Below are 23,731 nucleotides of genomic sequence, written 5' to 3'. Positions count from 1 at the left end.
ACCACTCCTCCTGTATATATACACTGCACAGTACCACTCCTCCTGTCCTGTATGTATACACTGCACAGTACCACTCCTCCTGTATATATACACACTGCACAGTACCACTCCTCCTGTATATATACACTGCACAGTACCACTCCTCCTGTATATATACACTGCACAGTACCACTCCTCCTGTATATATACACTGCACAGTACCACTCCTCCTGTCCTGTATGTATACACTGCACAGTACCACTCCTCCTGTATATATACACTGCACAGTACCACTCCTCCTGTATATATACACTGCACAGTACCACTCCTCCTGTATATATACACTGCACAGTACCACTCCTCCTGTCCTGTATGTATACACTGCACAGTACCACTCCTCCTGTATATATATGACGCGCCCCTGGGCCTGAGTCGTGCGGCATCGCGCGCACGGGGGCTTACCCGGAGCCGGATCAGATAGGGGTAGTAGTCTCGTGGCGGTGACCCGGTCCGTGCCCAGGGAGTCAAACTGAGTGGCAGTATTTAGCAGTAGATGTTAGAATGTTCGACTACGCCACCCGTGGATTGCGGTCATGAGACCGCCGCTGCAGGGCAGACCGCCGAGGCTGGTGTTGTTGGTGCAGCTGAGAATGAAACGACTCCCCACGGGAGGAGTATTGCCTCAGGGCAGCTATTGTAGAGTTGATGATGGGGGTGGTGGTGTGGATGTCCCAGTACTGGTGGTGCAGGTACGACGATGAAACACGGAGTCTGGTAGTGCAGTTTCAAAAGCTTTACTCACGGTTCTTTATCAGGTCGCTTGTGCACAGTAGGACCACCCGAGTCGTGCTGCGTTCACCAGGTCAGGGACTCGGCCAACTCCCAGGCAATTCCAGAGCGTGGTCCAGAGCTCCCCTCTCTTCCTTCCTACTGGCCATCCCCACCAGGGACCCACCTTTGTCCGGCTTCCTCGGGCCTTATGGGGGTAAAACCTCTCTCCGGTTTCCCTGACCCTATGTGGCGTGCCTTCCTGGTGGATGTGGTGAGGGGTCGTGCCAAAACTTGACCACGACCTCCGGTTCCTGGCTAAGGATAATTGGCCTCCACCAGTTTGGGATCCGGTACCCTTCTCTGCCAACCCTTCACCCGTTTTCGTTCTCTCGTGGGATCTCAGGGTTCCCTCTATGCTTGCGTCTCTGGGCCTTTCTTTGTGTTTCTCCTCTTCCTTCTCTCTCCTCTCTGCTTCAGGCCTAAATCTGGAGCTGGGCCCAGACGGAGCCACAGCTCCCTGTCAGCCCTCTCTGGCTGAACTCTCTCTCAGCTTCTCCTCAGACTGAACTCCCTTCTTCCAAGATGGTGCCCACCTTTATACTCCCTCTGACACCCGAGCCCTGGTGACAATGCAACCAATGGGCTCCTAGCTATGCCCAGAGTCCCTCCCCTGTCTGCTCCTACACCACTGGGATGTCCCCCCCCCCCCCCACTCCAGCCAGGGACAGACGCTGTCGTACCTGCACAACTATCTGGTGGGAGTACCGTTGTTCTGTCCCCCGGAAATGGGGTGAGTGTAGTGCATGCAGCCTACTGAGCTCAGTTCCACGCCCCATCCTTACCCGGGAGTGGAATACCACACCTCTGGTTCGAGGTGCAATACCCCTGTAGCAGCCGAGTCCTCGGGGTGCTACATTCCCCCCTGGTAAATCACAGCACGTCCTCGGGCTGGAAAAGAGTAAAACAATTTAGACATACAAAAATTTTAAAGTGTACACTTGCATGTAAGATATATTAACTTTAAATCGTCCCTTTATGGGAGGTACTTTTCTTTTTAAACGTTACTGGTATAAACATTTTTCTAATGCCACCGGAACTCTTTTTGAAAAAACACCATATAAAATACTATAAACTCTGTTAGCAGCATATGTAACTTTCAATATAAAACTTTTTCCAATAAAACATTCTCATATAAAAACGTTCTTCAAAAACACATTCTTGACCTCTGGCCACGGTGCAACTTGTGACCAGGTAAAGTGCAACAGTCTCTAGTTCTAAAGTAGAAACGCAGTTCTTCTATAAAACCAGTAGGGGGCGCCTTAGGAAGCGCAACTATTTACAGGGTGACCGCTCTCAGTCCTCGGCCAGTGGGGATAAGGGAGTGGTTGCTCACAGTCCTCAGCCTGGTTAGGGATAGGGGCACACAGGAAACAGTTCCTTTAAACAGTTCCACACTAGTCCCAACGGGGACCACACTTCAATTAGCAGCATGTCAAGTACCCTTACGGGTAACTATATACAGTACTTTGTTTATGCTACTTCCCTTCAGTAGCGGTGTCCTCTCCTCGTTTCCTCCTGAGGGTAGTCTTCAGACCCGTCCGGGTCCTCTTGGTCTTCCTCATACTGTATCTCCTCCTCCATCAACCGGTGCACGTGAAGGGCGTATGGTCCTTTGGCACACTGATGCCGGGTGAAGGTGACCTCATCACCCGGGTAAAGGTCACGTCCGCGGTGTCCCTCCGGCAGGTGGCTCTCAACATCCCTGCGGGTGACAAAGACGTCGCCGGGGGTTCGGTGATCCCAGATAAAGCCCCAGCCATGCTCCAACTGGAACTTTATTACGGTCCCGTTGGCGCGGGGACCGTGGGCCGCACGGGGGTTTCGTCGGGCCCGGCGTTTCTGCTCCGCGCTTTGGACCTGCAGCTGTTCCTCGCGGATCCGCCTCTCTCGCCGTTCTCTCCCAAAGACCTCCAGCTGTTGACGGCAGCACTCCTCCCGCCGGGCTGCGGCCGCCCGGGTCTCCTTGGTGAATCCCATGAGGTCCTCACCGGTGGGATCCCATGCGAATTGGGCGTCTTCCAACGGGAGCGGGACAATTTTAGCGGGTGCCGGTGCCGGGATCAGAGGCTCACACAGGGGCCGTTCCCTCCGGAGTCGGGGGTTGATGTACTCCGGTGGCCACACGAAGGGCAGCCCGTCCGGGCTAGTATGCTGCGCAAAGAGATCTTCACCCAGGGGCAGCACTGTGGAGGTCGAGGGCGCTGTGGGGGCAGCGGCGCCCGGAGGTACCCGGCCTTGCGTCCAGGCCGGAGGCATCCTCTTTGGGTCCAGGTATGGCACCTTTGGGGAAGAGGGCGCTGAAGGGGCAGCGGCGCCCGGGTTCACCAGGCCTTGCGACCAGGCCGGTGGCACTGTGGAGGTAGAGGGCGCTGTGGAGACCGCGGCGCCCGGGCGTACTCGGCCCTGAAACCAGGCCGGTGGTACTTCCTGCTTTGCTGCACTCAGGGTCAAGGGGCATGGCGTAACAGAGGGCGTGACCGCGGCTCCTGCCGCTTGAGGCCTAGCTAAGAGCGGTGGTGGTGCGGCAACGGGCGCGGTGAGTGGGACTTCGGGCTCTGCGACGGGGAGCTGGGGCAGGCTTTCGGCTACTGGGCTCGGGGTGATGACGTCCCCATTACCTGCTTCCATCCCTGCGGCTCCCTCCGCGGCGTCGTCTCCGGCCTTCGTCCTTCCTGCACCATCCTCAGGGGCAGACAAGCTCCACGTTGCGGGTGGCGTCCTCTGCTGGCGGGTTCCAGCCTGCTGGACCATCTCCCTTCTCCACTCGGCCAGTGCTTCTTGCTGCGCTCGGGCCATCTTCCGGGCCAAGGCCTCCAGCGCGGTCTGTGCACGCTCCCGATCTCTGGGGAGCTGTGCCAGGATCTCCACCAGGACTTCTGGGGTGGCAGCCTGCAACAGGTTCCGGACCACAGGGTCGGTGCTGCTCGACTCTCCCTCCATCTCCGGGTGCGATCTGTCCAAACTCCTCCAGGCCGCACCCATCCTCTCTGTTTTGTTCCCTATCCGCCCCCATTGAGGGTGGTCCTGGGGCAACTTGGTGACTGTCAGTTCCAGGGGCAGCCCCCTCACGCTGATGGACATTTCTATCTTTGCAGTCTCTGCTGGTGGGGGCGGTTTCCGCTTTTGGCGCCATTCTTGGACCTGGCCCACGATGGGAGGTGGTCTTTTGCCACCCTCTGGCACGCCCATAATGGCGTCCGCTCTGCCAGAGCGGGAAATCGTCTCAGATGGCAGGAATCGTCTCCTTATGGCGGGAAACTCCGTGGATGGCGGGCAAAGGCTGCAGATGGCGGGCAAACGGCGGGAAACGACCCGAGATGGCGTCCGATGGCGGGGACCCTCTGGAATTGGCGGGAGACTTCTTCTTACGGTACATGTGAACTTTTCTTCAGGCACGCAGTACCCGGTGGTTGCGGGCACGTGATCCTGCCGACTACGCCAAAGTTGACGCGCCCCTGGGCCTGAGTCGTGCGGCATCGCGCGCACGGGGGCTTACCCGGAGCCGGATCAGATAGGGGTAGTAGTCTCGTGGCGGTGACCCGGTCCGTGCCCAGGGAGTCAAACTGAGTGGCAGTATTTAGCAGTAGCTGTTAGAATGTTCGACTACGCCACCCGTGGATTGCGGTCATGAGACCGCCGCTGCAGGGCAGACCGCCGAGGCTGGTGTTGTTGGTGCAGCTGAGAATGAAACGACTCCCCACGGGAGGAGTATTGCCTCAGGGCAGCTATTGTAGAGTTGATGATGGGGGTGGTGGTGTGGATGTCCCAGTACTGGTGGTGCAGGTACGACGATGAAACACGGAGTCTGGTAGTGCAGTTTCAAAAGCTTTACTCACGGTTCTTTATCAGGTCGCTTGTGCACAGTAGGACCACCCGAGTCGTGCTGCGTTCACCAGGTCAGGGACTCGGCCAACTCCCAGGCAATTCCAGAGCGTGGTCCTGAGCTCCCCTCTCTTCCTTCCTACTGGCCATCCCCACCAGGGACCCACCTTTGTCCGGCTTCCTCGGGCCTTATGGGGATAAAACCTCTCTCCGGTTTCCCTGACCCTATGTGGCGTGCCTTCCTGGTGGATGTGGTGAGGGGTCGTGCCAAAACTTGACCACGACCTCCGGTTCCTGGCTAAGGATAATTGGCCTCCACCAGTTTGGGATCCGGTACCCTTCTCTGCCAACCCTTCACCCGTTTTCGTTCTCTCGTGGGATCTCAGGGTTCCCTCTATGCTTGCGTCTCTGGGCCTTTCTTTGTGTTTCTCCTCTTCCTTCTCTCTCCTCTCTGCTTCAGGCCTAGCTCTGGAGCTGGGCCCAGACAGAGCCACAGCTCCCTGTCAGCCCTCTCTGGCTGAACTCTCTCTCAGCTCCTCCTCAGACTGAACTCCCTTCTTCCAAGATGGTGCCCACCTTTATACTCCCTCTGACACCCGAGCCCTGGTGACAATGCAACCAATGGGCTCCTAGCTATGCCCAGAGTCCCTCCCCTGTCTGCTCCTACACCACTGGGATGTTCCTCCCCCCCCCCCACTCCAGCCAGGGACAGACGCTGTCGTACCTGCACAACTATCTGGTGGGAGTACCGTTGTTCTGTCCCCCGGAAATGGGGTGAGTGTAGTGCATGCAGCCTACTGAGCTCAGTTCCACGCCCCATCCTTACCCGGGAGTGGAATACCACACCTCTGGTTCGAGGTGCAATACCCCTGTAGCAGCCGAGTCCTCGGGGTGCTACATATACACTGCACAGTACCACTCCTCCTGTATATATACACTGCACAGTACCACTCCTCCTGTATATATACACTGCACAGTACCACTCCTCCTGTCCTGTATGTATACACTGCACAGTACCACTCCTCCTGTATATATACACTGCACAGTACCACTCCTCCTGTCCTGTATATATACACTGCACAGTACCACTCCTCCTGTATATATACACTGCACAGTACCACTCCTCCTGTCCTGTATATATACACTGCACAGTACCACTCCTCCTGTCCTGTATATATACACTGCACAGTACCACTCCTCCTGTCCTGTGTGTATACACTGCACAGTACCACTCCTCCTGTATATATACACTGCACAGTACCACTCCTCCTGTATATATACACTGCACAGTACCACTCCTCCTGTCCTGTATGTATACACTGCACAGTACCACTCCTCCTGTATATATATATACACTGCACAGTACCACTCCTCCTGTATATATACACTGCACAGTACCACTCCTCCTGTCCTGTATATATACACTGCAGGTCTTTTTTTTATTGATAGAATAAGTACAGTACATGACAGAACAATAATACATTACAGGACACCGAACATAAGAACAAAACAAGACGACAAATCACAGAAAATAAATCCCCCCAGGAATATAAATATATATATATATATATATATATATATATATATATATATATATATATATACAAGAAATAACTATTATAAAACCTATAAAACCCCCGGCCCAGCTTCATTCATACTACTATATACAATCCCACACAACGCTCACACCGTCCTATATACACATAAAACACCGTCCTATATACAATAAAACACTAAACCTAATATAACGTATATACAACCGGAAACTAACACTAACCTACTGGTCCCACTGCCTGACCTTAGTCACCCCCTTACCGCACCTCATTCACACCACAGAAAACCAAAAATAACAATATATACAATAGTGACATGGACAATTTTAAACCTTTTTTTTTTTTTTTTTTTTTTGTAATTTTTTAATATATATATTAAACACAGACCTACAGTAACTATCCCGCCACCCCTGATCCAGCTCTGGCCACAAAGTTCAGGATTACTCCGAGCTAGGATCAGGCCCCAAAGTTTTTCCCCAGGCGGGGCCTGGACCAGGCCAGATCAGTCCTCTTATCACCGCTGATGAAGACCCCCCCCCCCCCCCAAATCCCCCACCCAACCTAACTAAAACCCCCTATTATACATTATATACAATATATACAGAACACAACCTACACACTCACCATCCAAGGCTCAAGTTCGATGCCGGCAAACCTTCTATCCAGGAGACAGAAATACAAAACAAAAATCTAGGGTGGAAAGACATCAGCCCACCACCAGGATATAGGAGTACTACCGGACTAAGATACCCTGAAGGAAAAGCCCCTCCAGAGACGGGCCGCCCTCCGGGCACCCAGTTCTTCATACTCCAGAGAACGTACCTTCACCAGGTCACCTAGGATGTTCCTACAGACTTCATCTACATGGAGGATTTTACTCTGCGTCGAGACTAAAACTCGTGCGTTCCACGTGAAATACCTCACCACTGCGCTGACTATGAATAAAGTGTCTCGGTCCCTTCTCCCAAGGTCTCCGAACGCTCCATAGGCCCACCCGGCGTAGGACAGAGTAGCCAGCCGCGGCCAACCAATGGAAGCCCCCACCCTGTTGTACACCTCAGTATTAAAGGGACAATGAAGCAGGAAGTGCTCCATGCTTTCCAGCATGTTAGCACAAGCATCACGGGGGCAATTCCTGTCCTCGGAGCTCCTGAACTTCAAATTGTCCCTCACATACAGCTTACCATGGAAGCAGCGCCAAGTCAAGTCCTAGTACTTCTCGGGGATCCTGCTAGAATTTAACAAACTCAACCCAACCTCCAGATCCCGACTTGGGCAGTCTTTGAGGGCCAATGGACTCTGAAAATGAGAAAGCAAGACCCTCATATCGAGGAGTTTCCTCGGGAGGGACCTCACCTCCCACATTCCCAGACCCCACCGGCGGATCATTTTCAGAACCGGGGTAACATAAGCCGGGAGATGCCCGTGTGGTGTGCGAAGATCCTTCAATCTTCCCCCTGTCTCCCATTCCTGGAAGAAAGGCTGAAACCATCCCTTGCAGGAGAATACCCACGGAGGAGCCCTCTCTGTCCAGAGGTTTGCCACGTTCACTTTCAAGAAGGTGTTCACTAGGAACACCACGGGGTTCACCAGTGAAAAACCCCCTAGTCTCCTCGTGCGGTAAGTGACCTCCCGCTTGACTAGGTTCAGTCTGTTCCCCCATAACATCTGGAAGAACAGACTGTAGACCCGTGTCCAGAGAGGCTCTGGCAAGACACAGACACTGCCCAGGTAGATTAGCAAGGGGAGCAGGAAAGCTTTGCACAGGCCAACCCTTTCCCTCAGGGTCAAAGACCAACCCCTCCATTGGTCCACTCTTTGAGTGACACCTTTGATTCTGCCTTCCCAGTTTTTCGTGGGGTTATCACCCTGGCCGAATTCGATGCCCAGGACTTTGGCATGTTCTTGGGGTTCGGGGAGGGTGTCCGGAAGATCAAACCCGGGATCTCCGCCTCCCAGCCAGAGACTCTCACACTTATCCTGGTTGACCTTGGACCCGGATGCGTCCGAGTAGCGTTCCACTTCTGACATCACCACCACTGCCTCCTCTTGCGAAGAAACAAAGACGGTGACATCGTCCGCGTAGGCCACCACCCTCAGGATAGCCTCCGGCGCGGCCCCGCCCATCCGCACCCCCGCCAACGGTCCACAATCGATCCTTCTGAGGAAGGGATCGATTGCAAACGCGTAGAGCAAAGGGCTAAGAGGACAGCCCTGACGGACACCGGATCCTACCCCGAAAGGTCGTCCAATCCACCCATTCACCAGAGGGAAAGTCTCAGCCCCTGCATACAAGGTCTTAAGCCAGTCCACAAACCCTCCAGGCAGACCATACCTCAAAAGAGTGGACCAGAGGTACTCGTGGTTAACCCGATCAAAGGCTTTTGCCTGATCCAGGGTCAGCAAGAACCCCTTCCAGAGGCCCGCCCTGCCTTGCTCCACGGCCTCTCGGACACCTAGAACAGCACTAAAAGTGCTACGGCCAGGAACGCAACAGTGCTGAACCTCCGAAAGGAGCCGGGGTGCAAACTTCACCAGCCTGTTGAAAAGTATCTTAGCCAAAATCTTCCTGTCCACATTGAGAAGTGCTATGGGACGCCAGTTCTCAATGCGTGACGGATCCTTACCCTTTGACAAAATGATCAAAGCTGACCTCCTTAATGATCTCGGCAGAGTGCCCGAGGAGAGACACTCGTTAAACACCTGAGTCAAGAGGGGGACCAAAGAGTCCCTAAAGGTCCTAAAGAACTCGGATGTTAAGCCATCCGGACCTGGCGACTTTTTGGGCCTAAGCCCATCGATCGCCAGTCTCACTTCCTCTTCTTTGATTGCTTCTGCCAAATCGCCCAGCGAGAGGTCAGCCCCTGGCTCAGGAACGGATTCAGCCAGGAAAGCCGACATCCCGTCACGATCAAGCTCCCTCCTTCCCAAGAGGTGCGAGTAGTAGGAACTGACGACCTCCAAGATCCCTGATCTGGACCTTCTCAGGGACCCCGTACTGTCCACCAGCCCCGTCACTATCTTACTATTCACTGACATCTTACAGTTTCTGTAAGTGTCGGGCGAGCAGTACTTCCCGTAGTCCCTCTCGAAAACCAAAGATGCGTGCCTATCGTACTGACACCTCTTCAGGAAGGACTTCACTCTGGAGATCTCCTCGCGGCTACCTCCAGTCGAGACAAGATGCTCGAGTTTCCTCCTCAGGCTCTGATACAGGCGATCCCTGTTCAGGCTTCTGAGGTTCGAGAGCTGCCGGAAGAATCTCGCCACCCGATGTTTGAACATCTCCCACCACTCTGACTTAGTGTTACTTAGGCCCAGCAATGGTACCTGGCTCTGAAAGAATTCCTCAAAAGACCGTCTCACAGCTTCTTCCTCAAGGAGTGATGAATTCAGCTTCCAATAGCCTCTTCCCATCCGAGGAGTCTCTGTAACGTTCAGAGAAAACATAATCAAACAGTGATCGGAGAACTCCACCTCCACAACCGACAACGGTGAAGAGACGGCCTCCTCCTTCAAATAAAACCTGTCTAGCCTAGACCTGCACTGACTACCTCTAAAAAAGGTGAATCCCGTGTCGCCCAGGTTGTGCCGGATGTGGACATCCACCAGGCGAGCCTCACTCACTATCCTGTTTAACGCGACGCAGTCATAAGCCAGCCGGTCTCCGGAACCTCCTCTATCACAGGATCTCGTGACATTGTTGAAATCCCCTCCGAAGACCACCTGCCGACTCGAAAATAAAAAAGGTTTGATCTTCAGGAAGAGACATTTGCGGTCCCACTTGGACTGGGAACCATAGATGTTAATGAGCCGAAGCTCTTGTCCCCCCATGGAGACATCTAGGATCAAGCATCTCCCCATTTCTAATTCGATCACTCGTCTGCATTCAACCGCTGCGGTCTTAAAAAGGACCGCCACCCCGCTATACGGCTCGGCCGCAAGAGACCAGTAGGAGGGCCCATGCCTCCACTCCCGCCTTGCTTTATGCAAGGTTGATATATCGGTCAACCTGGTCTCCTGCAAAAACAAAATGTCGGCGTCAAGTTGGCCGAGAAAATGAAAGGCCGTGTACCTTGCCGCATCTGACTTTATGCTGCAAACGTTAATAGTTGCCAGCGTCAACGGGGTGGGTGCCGTCATCATGATTGATTGAATTAGATAGCCTTTTTCTTCCCACCACTGACAGTCCCAACCTCTTCCTCCGATAATGACGGGTTTTTAGTGCGCTTAAGACAAACAGACTCGTCCATTCTCTCCTTACATACATTCTTGCCCTCGTCTGGTGGTCCTGGGTTAGTCGTCCCCCCAGAGGGCTTTGTATTTGCCCCCCCGAGAGGAAGACCCAGCCATCTCCTGAGCCCCAACCACCTTGTCCGCAACCTCCGGCCCCGGGTCCCCACTTCCCCCCCTCCAGAGGGAGGTCCTGGAGAGCCCCGAACCGGTTGGAGAGATCCACCAGAGGGGGGGCGGCTGAACCCTCCAATGGCGCTTGGATCACGGCCAGAGAGTCAGAGGGGTCGCACTCCAAAGAGGCAGCTCGAGACCTGGTCCCCCTCCTACCTCTGGCCGTTTTTCTGTTACCCTTTTTCTTTTTCTGTGACCACTCCCCCTCTCCCTCATCTAGACTGTCACCAGAAGAGGGTTCCTGGGAAGATGTGGCATCCTCTCGCTCTTCCCTTTCAAGTCTCTTGACTTCCTCGCTCAATTCACTGTCTTTAGGATCCTCAGCTGCAAGTGAAGTACCTGGGTCAGAGTTTAGGGACATTACTCCCTGCCCCCTGTCCCCACGGCGCTTCTCCTGCCGCCTGATGGTGGATGGCGGCAGCTTGCTCCTCACCGGTTCCCTGCCTCCCCCGCCCCTACTGGTCCCTTCACCGGCAAGATTAGTTCCAGCTTTCGCCTGTCCCGCACTCGCCGCTTTCAGGACCGCATTGGCGAAGGAATGCGGACAGCGACTGAACGGGTGACCGAGGTCACCACACAAGTTACACCTAATCCTGCGACAGGCAGCAGCAAGATGACCGAGGTCCCCACACAGTGCGCATTTCTGGGTGGTACACTGCGCACTGAAGTGTGTGGGACTACCGCACCTGTGACAGACTTTAGGCTGCCCCCGGTAGAAAATCAAGATCCTATCCCTCCCCAAAAAGGTTGAGGAGGGGATATGGGTAACAGTGTTTCCCGAAACCTTCAATCTCACCATGAAGGTCCAGGCCCCTGACCAGATACCATGGTCATCCAGATTCTTTTCGGGAATATTGGTGACCTCTCCGTATCGACTCACCCAGGTGGTAATGTCCATACAGGAAAGCGACTCGTTACTAGTCAAAACGGTCACTTTCCTGACTGAATCTTGGCGGGTTATTGCCAGGGGAAAGAGACCATGCCATTCGGGGCGACTCCGAGCCAGCTCATGGCGAGACCAGAAAAGCTCAAGGCCCTCCGGTCTCACGAAGCTGACATCGAAGTAGGAGGTCCCGTAGGGATGGATCAAGGCAAAGATGTCATATGCCGCAAAGCCCATCCCCAGCAGGAGCTCAACCACCTTCGACCTATCAGGACAGGCATCCTTGCTTACCCACTGGAGACGGACCACGTTCCTACGGTTACTCCTCTGCCCCGTTGTCGGCAGAGACCAGACAGTCTCTGCCCCTCTATCTCGGAAGGCTGAAAGACCATGTCTCTCTATCCAGAAAGACAGATCAACCTCCCTCCCCTCTACAGTGATGGAGCTCTCCCCTCTCCTCAGGGCGTCCAGGAGCTGCTGTTGCAAGTCACCATCCCCAGGGCCACCAGACGAGGGCGCACTACTACCCCCAGCACTGACAGCTCCTGAATAGCTTTGGGCTGAAGCCCCCGCCAATGCTGGGTGGGCAGCGGGACCAGCGCCTACTTCCCCCCCACCAACACCAGTGCTGCTCCCACCATTCACTCCAGTACTATTCACACCATTCGCAGGACCATTACTCCCATCGTTCACTCCACTACTACTCACACCATTCGCAGGACCATTACTCCCACCATTCATTACACCACTACCCCCAACATTTGCTACACCACAACTCCCACCATTCCCACAACTCCCAGCATTCATTCCACTACTACCCCCACCATTTGCTACATCATTCACTGCACCACTACCCCCACCATTTGCTGCATCATCATTCACTGTACCACTAATTCCACCATTCCTACTACTCTCATCATCTGCTCCACCATTACTCCCACCATCTGCTCCACCATTACTCCCATCATTCACTGCACCACTATCTCCATTCCCTTTACTTGTCACCCCATTACCTCTGCTGTTCTCTGCACCTTCCACAGTCACCTCCATTCCTTCCTCCCTTGTGTCTGGTGTCTCTGCACTCACAACTGCTGGGCCGGGGGAGGGGAGCACTCCCAGAGATTCCTTTCCCTGCAGCACCACACCAGTTTTCTTTTGGTTGCTGCTGGCTTTCTGCAGGTCGTCTCCTGGAGCGCCCCGCCCCTCTACTGCAGCATTTTGGTCCTTGTTCTGGCCAGAAAGTTCTCTCGGCACCTCTGCCCGCCCTGCACCCACAGACTTTGGGGTCTTAGTGTCAGTTTTGGGCGCTGGGGCACACTGCCCCCCTGGCGCAGCAGTGTGCCCAGTGTTCCTCACAGGTGTTTTTTTCACATCCCTCCCGGCCCCCCCGGCCCCGGTGATAACCGGCTTAGCCGCAGAGGGCAGGGTGGGAAACTCCACAGAACTTCCTATGTCCGGCGCTGTGAGTACCTCCACAGCCTCGCCCCCTGCACTGTTCCCCGCACAGAGGGCAGCATCGCCGGACGTCCTCCTCCTCTCCCCACCTTGCCTCTGCCTCGAGCCCACTGCAGAGCCCGTGCCTTTAGGTTTGGTGGGGTTTAAACAGAAGGTGGCAGGCGCAACATCAGACATTGGTACATACTTATAACTCACCACCTCCTGTGCGGCTCCTCCGGTCTTCCTCTTCCTCCTCTTGGTCTCCTCCACTGGTTTGTCCTCACCGAAAGAAAACCGTGTCAGGTCCACTGGAGACTCCAGCAGTCGGATCTCCCTCAGCAGTCCTCCTTCCTCCTCCTCCCCCGACACTCCAGCCTCTGCTGTCGGAGTCCTCTGCCCTGCAGGGAGACCACTGGAACTCCGGCTCTGCCCCTCACTGGCTCCAGCAACTGAGACTCCAGTCACCTCTTCATCCTCCCCCTCCTCTTCACTAAGGACGCCGGCTGGCGGTTCTCCTGAGGTGTTTAACCCCTTCATTTCTGAGAACCGCCGCTGGTTCTTAAACCTCTCCAGGAAGGGACCTGCGCTTTTCTCAATCCCCTCCCGGAGGAGCACTAACCTGACCACCTCGTCTCTGAGGGCTTTAAACCTCTGGGAGGTCGTGGGTCTTTCCTTGTTGGACGCCCGGGTGTTCAGGACCCGGGCCTCCCTCAGCTCCTCTTTCAGCTGGGTTAGTGCTTTGCCGGCGTCCTCGTACTCTCGCAACGTGGCGACCACTCGGGAGGAGAAGGAACTTGTGGACTCGCTGGAGCTCATCTCCCCCCAGGATCTTGCTGGGCTCTTGTTCCTGGGGCCTGGGGTGCCCCGGTCTCCCTCTCTGGGCGGGCGGTGAACAGTCTCGGGGTTGGAGCAGGTGGATGTACTCTTCCTCACCCTTCCCGATCTCCTCACTCCCTCCTGGGCCGGTTGTTGAGGCTCCTTCTCCCCCGCCGGCATAGACCAGGGGATAGGAGGCTGGGAAGCCATGCCGGCCTCCCAGTAGGCCTGCCTCTCCCTGGGGAGAAGAGAGGCAGACGACGACCCTCCTCCTGGAAGTGCTTGGGCTCAGGAGGCAGGTGCTACTCTCAGCACCACTCCTCCTGTCCTGTGTGTATACACTGCACAGTACCACTCCTCCTGTCCTGTATATATACACTGCACAGTACCACTCCTCCTGTCCTGTATATACACCCTGCACAGTACCACTCCTCCTGTCCTGTATATATACACTGCACAGTACCACTCCTCCTGTCCTGTATATATACACTGCACAGTACCACTCCTCCTGTCCTGTATATATACACTGCACAGTACCACTCCTCCTGTCCTGTATATATACACTGCACAGTACCACTCCTCCTGTCCTGTATATATTCACTGCACAGTACCACTCCTCCTGTCCTGTATATATACACTGCACAGTACCACTCCTCATGTCCTGTATATATACACTGCACAGTACCACTTCTCCTGTCCTGTATATATACACTGCACAGTACCACTCCTCCTATCCTGTATATACACACTGCACAGTACCACTCCTCCTGTCCTGTACATATACACTGCACAGTACCACTGCTCCTGTCCTGTATATATACACAGCACAGTACCACTCCTCCTGTCCTGTATATATACACTGCACAGTACCACTCCTCCTGTCCTGTATATACACTGCACAGTACCACTCCTCCTGTCCTGTGTGTATACACTGCACAGTACCACTCCTCCTCTCCTGTATATATACACTGCACAGTACCACTCCTCCTGTCCTGTATATACACTGCACAGTACCACTCCTCCTGTCCTGTGTGTATACATTGCACAGTACCACTCCTCCTCTCCTGTATATACACTGCACAGTACCACTCCTCCTGTCCTGTGTGTATACATTGCACAGTACCACTCCTCCTGTCCTGTATATATACACTGCACAGTACCACTCCTCCTGTCCTGTATATATACACTGCACAGTACCACTCCTCCTGTCCTGTATATATACACTGCACAGTACCACTCCTCCTGTATATATACACTGCACAGTACCACTCCTCCTGTCCTGTGTGTATACATTGCACAGTACCACTCCTCCTGTCCTGTATATATACACTGCACAGTACCTCTCCTCCTGTCCTGTATATATACACTGCACAGTACCACTTCCCCTGTCCTGTATATATACACTGCACAGTACCACTCCTCCTGTCCTGTATATATACACTGCACAGTACCACTCCTCCTGTCCTGTATATATACACTGCACAGTACCACTCCTCCTCTCCTGTATATATACACTGCACAGTACCACTCCTCCTGTCCTGTATATACACTGCACAGTACCACTCCTCCTGTCCTGTATATACACTGCACAGTACCACTCCTCCTGTCCTGTGTGTATACACTGCACAGTACCACTCCTCCTGTCCTGTATATATACACTGCACAGTACCCCTCCTCCTGTCCTGTATATACACACTGCACAGTACCACTCCTCCTGTCCTGTATATACACACTGCACAGTACCCCTCCTCCTGTCCTGTATATACACACTGCACAGTACCACTTTTGCCCTTTATACTGGGTGTAATTCTCATTTTCTCCAGTGGCACCCACACATCTCGGCTACTCCTCGGAGTGCCGCAGTTCTCCTTTTGGTCCTCCACCTTCGGAGATGAACTTGCCGTTGGATGTGATTAGGCCGATACTGCTGCGGCCCAGTGTCAGGAGGCCACAGATTTGTACAAGGACTTCTACTACCACCACCATTATGTGTAAGGACCCTGTGAGCTGTCTCTGGATTCTTCGCCTCCATCGCTCTTGTTGGTGGTCGTCCTTTTCTTCTCTGTTCCTGTGACTGTTCCTGTTGTTCCTCCCCCTCTCCTCCTGTCAGTGCTCACAGTCACCCCTCTCGCTCCTCCTTTCCTCCTCTCCTTCTATTTCCTGTCATTCTTTATTTTTTTCCTTTTTTTCTGGACCTCATCCAGAGACAAGAAAAACACAAGATCCGAGTGCGAACTGCTGACTACAACTCCTCCGAGTGGCCACCCGCTTTTCCTTCTCCTCCAGATCTCCGGCCTCGTCCTCCTCAAGTATTCCTTCACTTCTCTTTAGAATCAGTGGAGGGGGGGGGGATCATCACCACCATCATCCCTCTGGCACAGCGGACTCTTCTTTTGGCCCTGGAGGACAGGGGGGTCTGAACATTCCTATAACCTTTCATTGTCCAGGTCGTCGGTGGTGCGAGCAGAATGAGACAATATGGCTGCTCTCTGGTCAACGTCGGCTCACCGTCTCACAATTACGTGACAATTTTTGAAAAAGTCTTCAATTTTTTAATTTTTTTTTTTCCGGCGGAAGATTAATTTTTAGATTTTTTTTTTCCCTAGACGCGGACCCCTCCAGTCTCTGTCACATGGGCAGAGGACGGCGGCCCTCCCGAAGGTTTTATTCTCTCCGTGGAAGTTTGGAAGGAATGTTTCAAATTTTTCAAAAAAATTTTTGAAAAATGTTCTTTTTAAATATTGAATTAGAATTTTTCTCGGCCGTTGGCGAGATGTAGAAGGGGGGCGTCAGTCGGGGTCTTCCAGGGCGTAAATTTGAGTATTTGGGAGCAGGAGCGGGTGCGGGTGGTGAGACCATAGAATGAGGTGGGAATAAGGGGACGGAGCGACATCGATGTCTCGCTGGAGGAAGAAAGGGACCGGCAGAGGAGCTCTGCTTCCGCTGCTACTCCTGGCGCTGGCACTAGGGGGCACCTCTCTTGTCCTAGCATCTCTGAATCTGCTCCTGACCACCACCTCCTGGGGCCACAACCTGTGCCATGGAGGGGCGCAGCACCAGCAGGTAAGGGCACGAGATCCACCACCTGACAGGTGAAGGGGCAGGAGCTGGGCATCTGCCCACGACCCCGCGGAGCCCACCGCACACAACTCAGGTCCCCGACACATCCCTATACCACAGAGACTGTATCACACAGGAGAGGATTAGATACACGGCTCAGCAAACAGTATCACACAGGATAGGATTAGATACACGGCTCAGCAGACAGTATCACACAGGAGAGGATTAGATACACGGCTCAACATTCAGTATCACACAGGAGAGGATTAGATACACGGCTCAGCAGTCAGTATCACACAGGATAGGATTAGATACACGGCTCAGCAGACAGTATCACACAGGATAGGATTAGATACACGGCTCAGCAGTCAGTATCACACAGGAGAGGATTAGATACACGGCTCAGCAGACAGTATCACACAGGATAGGATTAGATACACGGCTCAGCAGACAGTATCACACAGGATAGGATTAGATACAAGGTTCAGCAGACAGTATCACACAGGATAGGATTAGATACACGGCTCAGCAGACAGTATCACACAGGATAGGATTAGATACATGGCTCAGCAGACAGTATCACACAGGATAGGATTAGATACACGGCTCAGCAGACAGTATCACAGGATAGGATTAGATACACGGCTCAGCAGACAGTATCACACAGGATAGGATTAGATACACGGCTCAGCAGACAGTATCACACAGGATAGGATTAGATACAAGGTTCAGCAGACAGTATCACACAGGATAGGATTAGATACAAGGTTCAGCAGACAGTATCACACAGGATAGGATTAGATACACGGCTCAGCAGACAGTATCACAGGATAGGATTAGATACACGGCTCAGCAGACAGTATCACACAGGATAGGATTAGATACAAGGTTCAGCAGACAGTATCACACAGGATAGGATTAGATACACAGCTCAGCAGACAGTATCACACAGGATAGGATTAGATACAAGGTTCAGCAGACAGTATCACACAGGATAGGATTAGATACACAGCTCAGCAGACAGTATCACACAGGATAGGATTAGATACACGGCTCAGCAGACAGTATCACACAGGATAGGATTAGATACACAGCTCAGCAGTCAGTATCACCCAGGAGAGGATTAGATACACGGCTCAGCAGACAGTATCACACAGGATAGGATTAGATACACGGCTCAGCAGTCAGTATCACACAGGAGAGGATTAGATACACGGCTCAGCAGACAGTATCACACAGGATAGGATTAGATACACGGCTCAGCAGTCAGTATCACCCAGGAGAGGATTAGATACACGGCTCAGCAGACAGTATCACACAGGAAAGGATTAGATACACGGCTCAGCAGTCAGTATCACACAGGAGAGGATTAGATACACGGCTCAGCAGTCAGTATCACACAGGAGAGGATTAGATACACGGCTCAGCAGACAGTATCACACAGGATAGGATTAGATACACGGCTCAGCAGTCAGTATCACCCAGCATAGGATTAGATACATGGCTCAGCAGACAGTATCACACAGGAGAGGATTAGATACACGGCTCAGCAGCCAGTATCACACAGCATAGGATTAGATACTCGGCTCAGCAGACAGTATCACACAGGATAGGATTAGATACACGGCTCAGCAGTCAGTATCACACAGGATTAGATACACGGCTCAGCAGACAGTATCACACAGGATAGGATTAGATACACGGCTCAGCAGTCAGTATCACACAGGATTAGATACACGGCTCAGCAGACAGTATCACCCAGGAGAGGATTAGATACACTGCTCAGTAGACAGTATCACAGGATAGGATTAGATACACAGCTCAGCAGACAGTATAACACAGGATAGATTTAGATACACGGCTCAGCAGACAGTATCACACAGGAGAGGATTAGATACACAGCTCAGCAGACAGTATCACACAGGATAGGATTAGATACAAGGTTCAGCAGACAGTATCACACAGGAGAGGATTAGATACACGGCTCAGCAGTCAGTATCACACAGGATAGGATTAGATACAAGGTTCAGCAGACAGTATCACACAGGAGAGGATTAGATACACAGCTCAGCAGACAGTATCACACAGGATAGGATTAGATACAAGGTTCAGCAGTCAGTATCACACAGGATTAGATACACGGCTCAGCAGACAGTATCACCCAGGATAGGATTAGATACACGGCTCAGCAGACAGTATCACCCAGGAGAGGATTAGATACACGGCTCAGCAGTCAGTATCACACAGGATAGGATTAGATACAAGGTTCAGCAGACAGTATCACACAGGAGAGGATTAGATACACGGCTCAGCAGTCAGTATCACACAGGATAGGATTAGATACAAGGTTCAGCAGACAGTATCACACAGGAGAGGATTAGATACACGGCTCAGCAGACAGTATCAGATACACGGCTCAGCAGACAGTATCACAGGATAGGATTAGATACACGGCTCAGCAGACAGTATCACACAGGATAGGATTAGATACAAGGTTCAGCAGTCAGTATCACACAGGATTAGATACACGGCTCAGCAGACAGTATCACACAGGATAGGATTAGATACACGGCTCAGCAGACAGTATCACCCAGGATAGGATTAGATACACGGCTCAGCAGACAGTATCACCCAGGAGAGGATTAGATACACGGCTCAGTAGACAGTATCACAGGATAGGATTAGATACATGGCTCAGCAGACAGTATCACACAGGAGAGGATTAGATACATGGCTCAGCAGCCTGTATCACACAGGAGAGGATTAGATACACAGCTCAGCAGTCAGTATCACACAGGAGAGGATTAGATACACGGATCAGCAGACAGTATCACACAGGATTAGATACACGGCTCAGCAGACAGTATCACACAGGATAGGATTAGATACACGGCTCAGCAGACAGTATCACACAGGATTAGATACACGGCTCAGCAGACAGTATCACACAGGATAGGATTAGATACACGGCTCAGCAGTCAGTATCACACAGGATTAGATACACGGCTCAGCAGTCAGTATCACACAGGATAGGATTAGATACACGGCTCAGCAGACAGTATCACACAGGAGAGGATTAGATACACGGCTCAGCAGTCAGTATCACACAGGAGAGGATTAGATACACAGCTCAGCAGACAGTATCACACAGGATAGGATTAGATACATGGCTCAGCAGACAGTATCACACAGGAGAGGATTAGATACATGGCTCAGCAGCCTGTATCACACAGGAGAGGATTAGATACACAGCTCAGCAGTCAGTATCACACAGGAGAGGATTAGATACACGGATCAGCAGACAGTATCACACAGGATTAGATACACGGCTCAGCAGACAGTATCACACAGGATAGGATTAGATACACGGCTCAGCAGACAGTATCACACAGGATTAGATACACGGCTCAGCAGACAGTATCACAGGATAGGATTAGATACACGGCTCAGCAGTCAGTATCACACAGGATTAGATACACGGCTCAGCAGTCAGTATCACACAGGATAGGATTAGATACACGGCTCAGCAGACAGTATCACACAGGAGATGATTAGATACACGGCTCAGCAGACCGTATCACACAGGAGAGGATTAGATACACGGCTCAACAGTCAGTATCACACAGGAGAGGATTAGATACACAGCTCAGCAGACAGTATCACACAGGAGAGGATTAGATACACAGCTCAGCAGTCAGTATCACACAGGAGAGGATTAGATACACAGCTCAGCAGTCAGTATCACACAGGAGAGGATTAGATACACGGCTCAGCAGTCAGTATCACACAGGAGAGGATTAGATACACGGCTCAGCAGTCAGTATCACACAGGAGAGGATTAGATACACGGCTCAGCAGTCAGTATCACACAGGATAGGATTAGATACACAGCTCAGCAGACAGTATCACACAGGATAGGATTAGATACACAGCTCAGCAGTCAGTATCACACAGGAGAGGATTAGATACACGGCTCAGCAGACAGTATCACACAGGATAGGATTAGATACACAGATCAGCAGACAGTATCACACAGGATAGGATTAGATACACAGCTCAGCAGTCAGTATCACACAGGATAGGATTAGATACACAGATCAGCAGACAGTATCACACAGGATAGGATTAGATACACAGCTCAGCAGTCAGTATCACACAGGAGAGGATTAGATACACGGCTCAGCAGACAGTATCACACAGGATAGGATTAGATACACGGCTCAGCAGTCAGTATCACACAGGATAGGATTAGATACACGGCTCAGCAGTCAGTATCTCAATCCTTTGTGTGTTATAGACTCGTCTGACTCATCTCTGTGATACATTTCTTTCCTCAGCTGTCGGCCATTATATAACAATAACTCTGTACAGAGCGGTAATAATATTAGTGACAGGCAGCAGCGTGCCCGTTGAGCGGTAATAATATTAGTCACAGACAGCAGTGTGCCCTTTGAGCGGTAATAATATTAGTGACAGGCAGCAGCATGCCCGTTGAGCGGTAATAATATCAGTGACAGACAGCAGTGTGCCCGTTGAGCGGTAATAATATTAGTGACTGGCAGCAGCGTGCCCGTGTCAGCACAGACATGATGTATAGGCGCAGAACATAAACACAACATCAAGAAAGGACAAGATGCCGGGTCACATTCAAATCATGTTCGGCCTTCACCACTGTGCAGATTTATACTGTTACTATTGTAGTTAATAGGAGCTGTATGTAATGAGCTCCCCCTAGTGGTGACTGTATAAATCTGTATGCAGTGAGCTCCCTCTAGTGGTGGCTGTATAAATCTGTATGTAATGAGCTCCCTCTAGTGGTGGCTGTATAAATCTGTATGTAGTGAGCTCCCCCTAGTGGTGTCTGTATAAATCTGTATGTAGTGAGCTCCCTCTATTGGTGGCTGTATAAATCTGTATGTAGTGAACTCCTTCTAGTGGTGGCTGTATAAATCTGTATGCAGTGAGCTCCCTCTAGTGGTGGCTGTATAAATCTGTATGTAGTGAGCTCCCGCTAGTGGTGACTGTATAAATCTGTATGCAGTGAGCTCCCTCTAGTGGTGGCTGTATAAATCTGTATGTAGTGAGCTCCCTCTATTGGTGGCTGTATAAATCTGTATGTAGTGAACTCCTTCTAGTGGTGGCTGTATAAATCTGTATGCAGTGAGCTCCCGCTAGTGGTGACTGTATAAATCTGTATGCAGTGAGCTCCCTCTAGTGGTGGCTGTATAAATCTGTATGTAGTGAACTCCTTCTAGTGGTGGCTGTATAAATCTGTATGTAGAGAGCTCCCTCTAGTGGTGGCTGTATAAATCTGTATGTAGTGAGCTCCACCTAGTGGTGACTGTATAAATCTGTATGTAGTGAGCTCCTTCTAGTGGTGACTCTATAAACCTGTATGTAGTGAGCTCCCTCTAGTGGTGGCTGTATAAACCTGTATGTAGTGAGCTCCCTCTAGTGGTGGCTGTATAAATCTGTATGTAGTGAGCTCCCTCTAGTGGTGGCTGTATAAATCTGTATGTAGTGAGCTCCCCCTAGTGGTGGCTGTATAAATCTGTATGTAATGAGCTCCCCCTAGTGGTGACTGTATAAATCTGTATGTAGTGAGCTCCCTCTAGTGGTGGCTGTATAAATATGTATGTAGTGAGCTCCCTCTAGTGGTGACTGTATAAATCTGTATGTAGTGAGCTCCCTCTAGTGGTGACTGTATAAATCTGTATGTAGTGAGCTCCCTCTAGTGGTGACTGTATAAATCTGTATGTAGTGAGCTCCCTCTAGTGATGGCTGTATAAATCTGTATGTAGTGAGCTCCCTCTAGTGATGGCTGTATAAATCTGTATGTAATGAGCTCCCTCTAGTGGTGTCTGTATAAATCTGTATGTAGTGAGCTCCCCCTAGTGGTGGCTGTATAAATCTGTATGCAGTGAGCTCCCCCTAGTGGTGGCTGTATAATCTGTATGTAGTGAGATCCCTCTAGTGATGGCTGTATAAATGTATATGTAGTGAGCTCCCCCTAGTGGTGGCTGTATAAATCTGTATGCAGCGAGCTCCCGCTAGTGGTGACTGTATAAATCTGTATGCAGTGAGCTCCCTCTAGTGGTGGCTGTATAAATCTGTATGTAGTGAACTCCTTCTAGTGGTGGCTGTATAAATCTGTATGTAGTGAGCTCCCCCTAGTGGTGACTGTATAAATCTGTATGTAGTGAGCTCCTTCTAGTGGTGGCTGTATAAATCTGTATGTAGTGAGCTCCCTCTAGTGGTGTCTGTATAAATCTGTATGTAGTGAGCTCCCCCTAGTGGTGGCTGTATAAATCTGTATGTAGTGAGATCCCTCTAGTGATGGCTGTATTAATCTGTATGTAGTGAGCTCCCTCTAGTGGTGGCTGTATAAATCTGTATGCATTGAGCTCCCCCTAGTGGTGGCTGTATAATCTGTATGTAGTGAGATCCCTCTAGTGATGGCTGTATAAATCTATATGTAGTGAGCTCCCTCTAGTGGTGACTGTATAAATCTGTATGTAGTGAGCTCCCTCTAGTGGTGGCTGTATAAATCTGTATGTAGTGAGCTCCCTCTAGTGGTGGCTGTATAAATCTGTATGTAGTGAGCTCTCTCTAGTGGTGACTGTATAAATCTGTATGTAGTGAGCTCCCTCTAGTGGTGACTGTATAAATCTGTATGTAGTGAGCTCCCTCTAGTGGTGGCTGTATAAATCTGTATGTAGTGAGCTCCTTCTAGTAGTGGCTGTATAATCTGTATGCAGTGCGCTCCCCCTAGTGATGGCTGTATAAATCTGTATGTAATGAGCTCCCACTAGTGGTGTCTGTATAAATCTGTATGTAGTGAGCTCCCTCTAGTGGTGGCTGTATAAATCTGTATGTAGTGAGCTTCCTCTAGTGGTGGCTGTATAAATCTGTATGTAGTGAGCTACCTCTAGTGGTGTCTGTA

The 23,731-nt window shown here is 51.5% G+C and overlaps 1 protein-coding gene across 1 annotated transcript in view; it reads left to right on the top strand.

The window, feature by feature from the left end:
* Positions 1–15,832: 15,832 nt before the first annotated feature.
* The window catches only part of TNFSF12 (TNF superfamily member 12), an 80,189-nt gene continuing 72,290 nt past the window's right edge, over positions 15,833–23,731 (top strand). The window contains exon 1 of the mRNA XM_073654481.1: positions 15,833–16,791. Coding sequence (XP_073510582.1) covers positions 16,624–16,791 — 168 coding nt within the window. The 5' untranslated portion in view covers positions 15,833–16,623. The remainder of the gene's footprint in view (positions 16,792–23,731) is intronic.

The sequence above is a fragment of the Phyllobates terribilis genome, unplaced genomic scaffold (genome assembly GCF_046119375.1).
Source record: "Phyllobates terribilis strain yellow unplaced genomic scaffold, ASM4611937v1 Scaffold_11__3_contigs__length_659146591, whole genome shotgun sequence".
Lineage (NCBI taxonomy): Eukaryota > Metazoa > Chordata > Amphibia > Anura > Dendrobatidae > Phyllobates > Phyllobates terribilis.
This window is presented reverse-complemented; position numbering and strand designations above follow the sequence as displayed.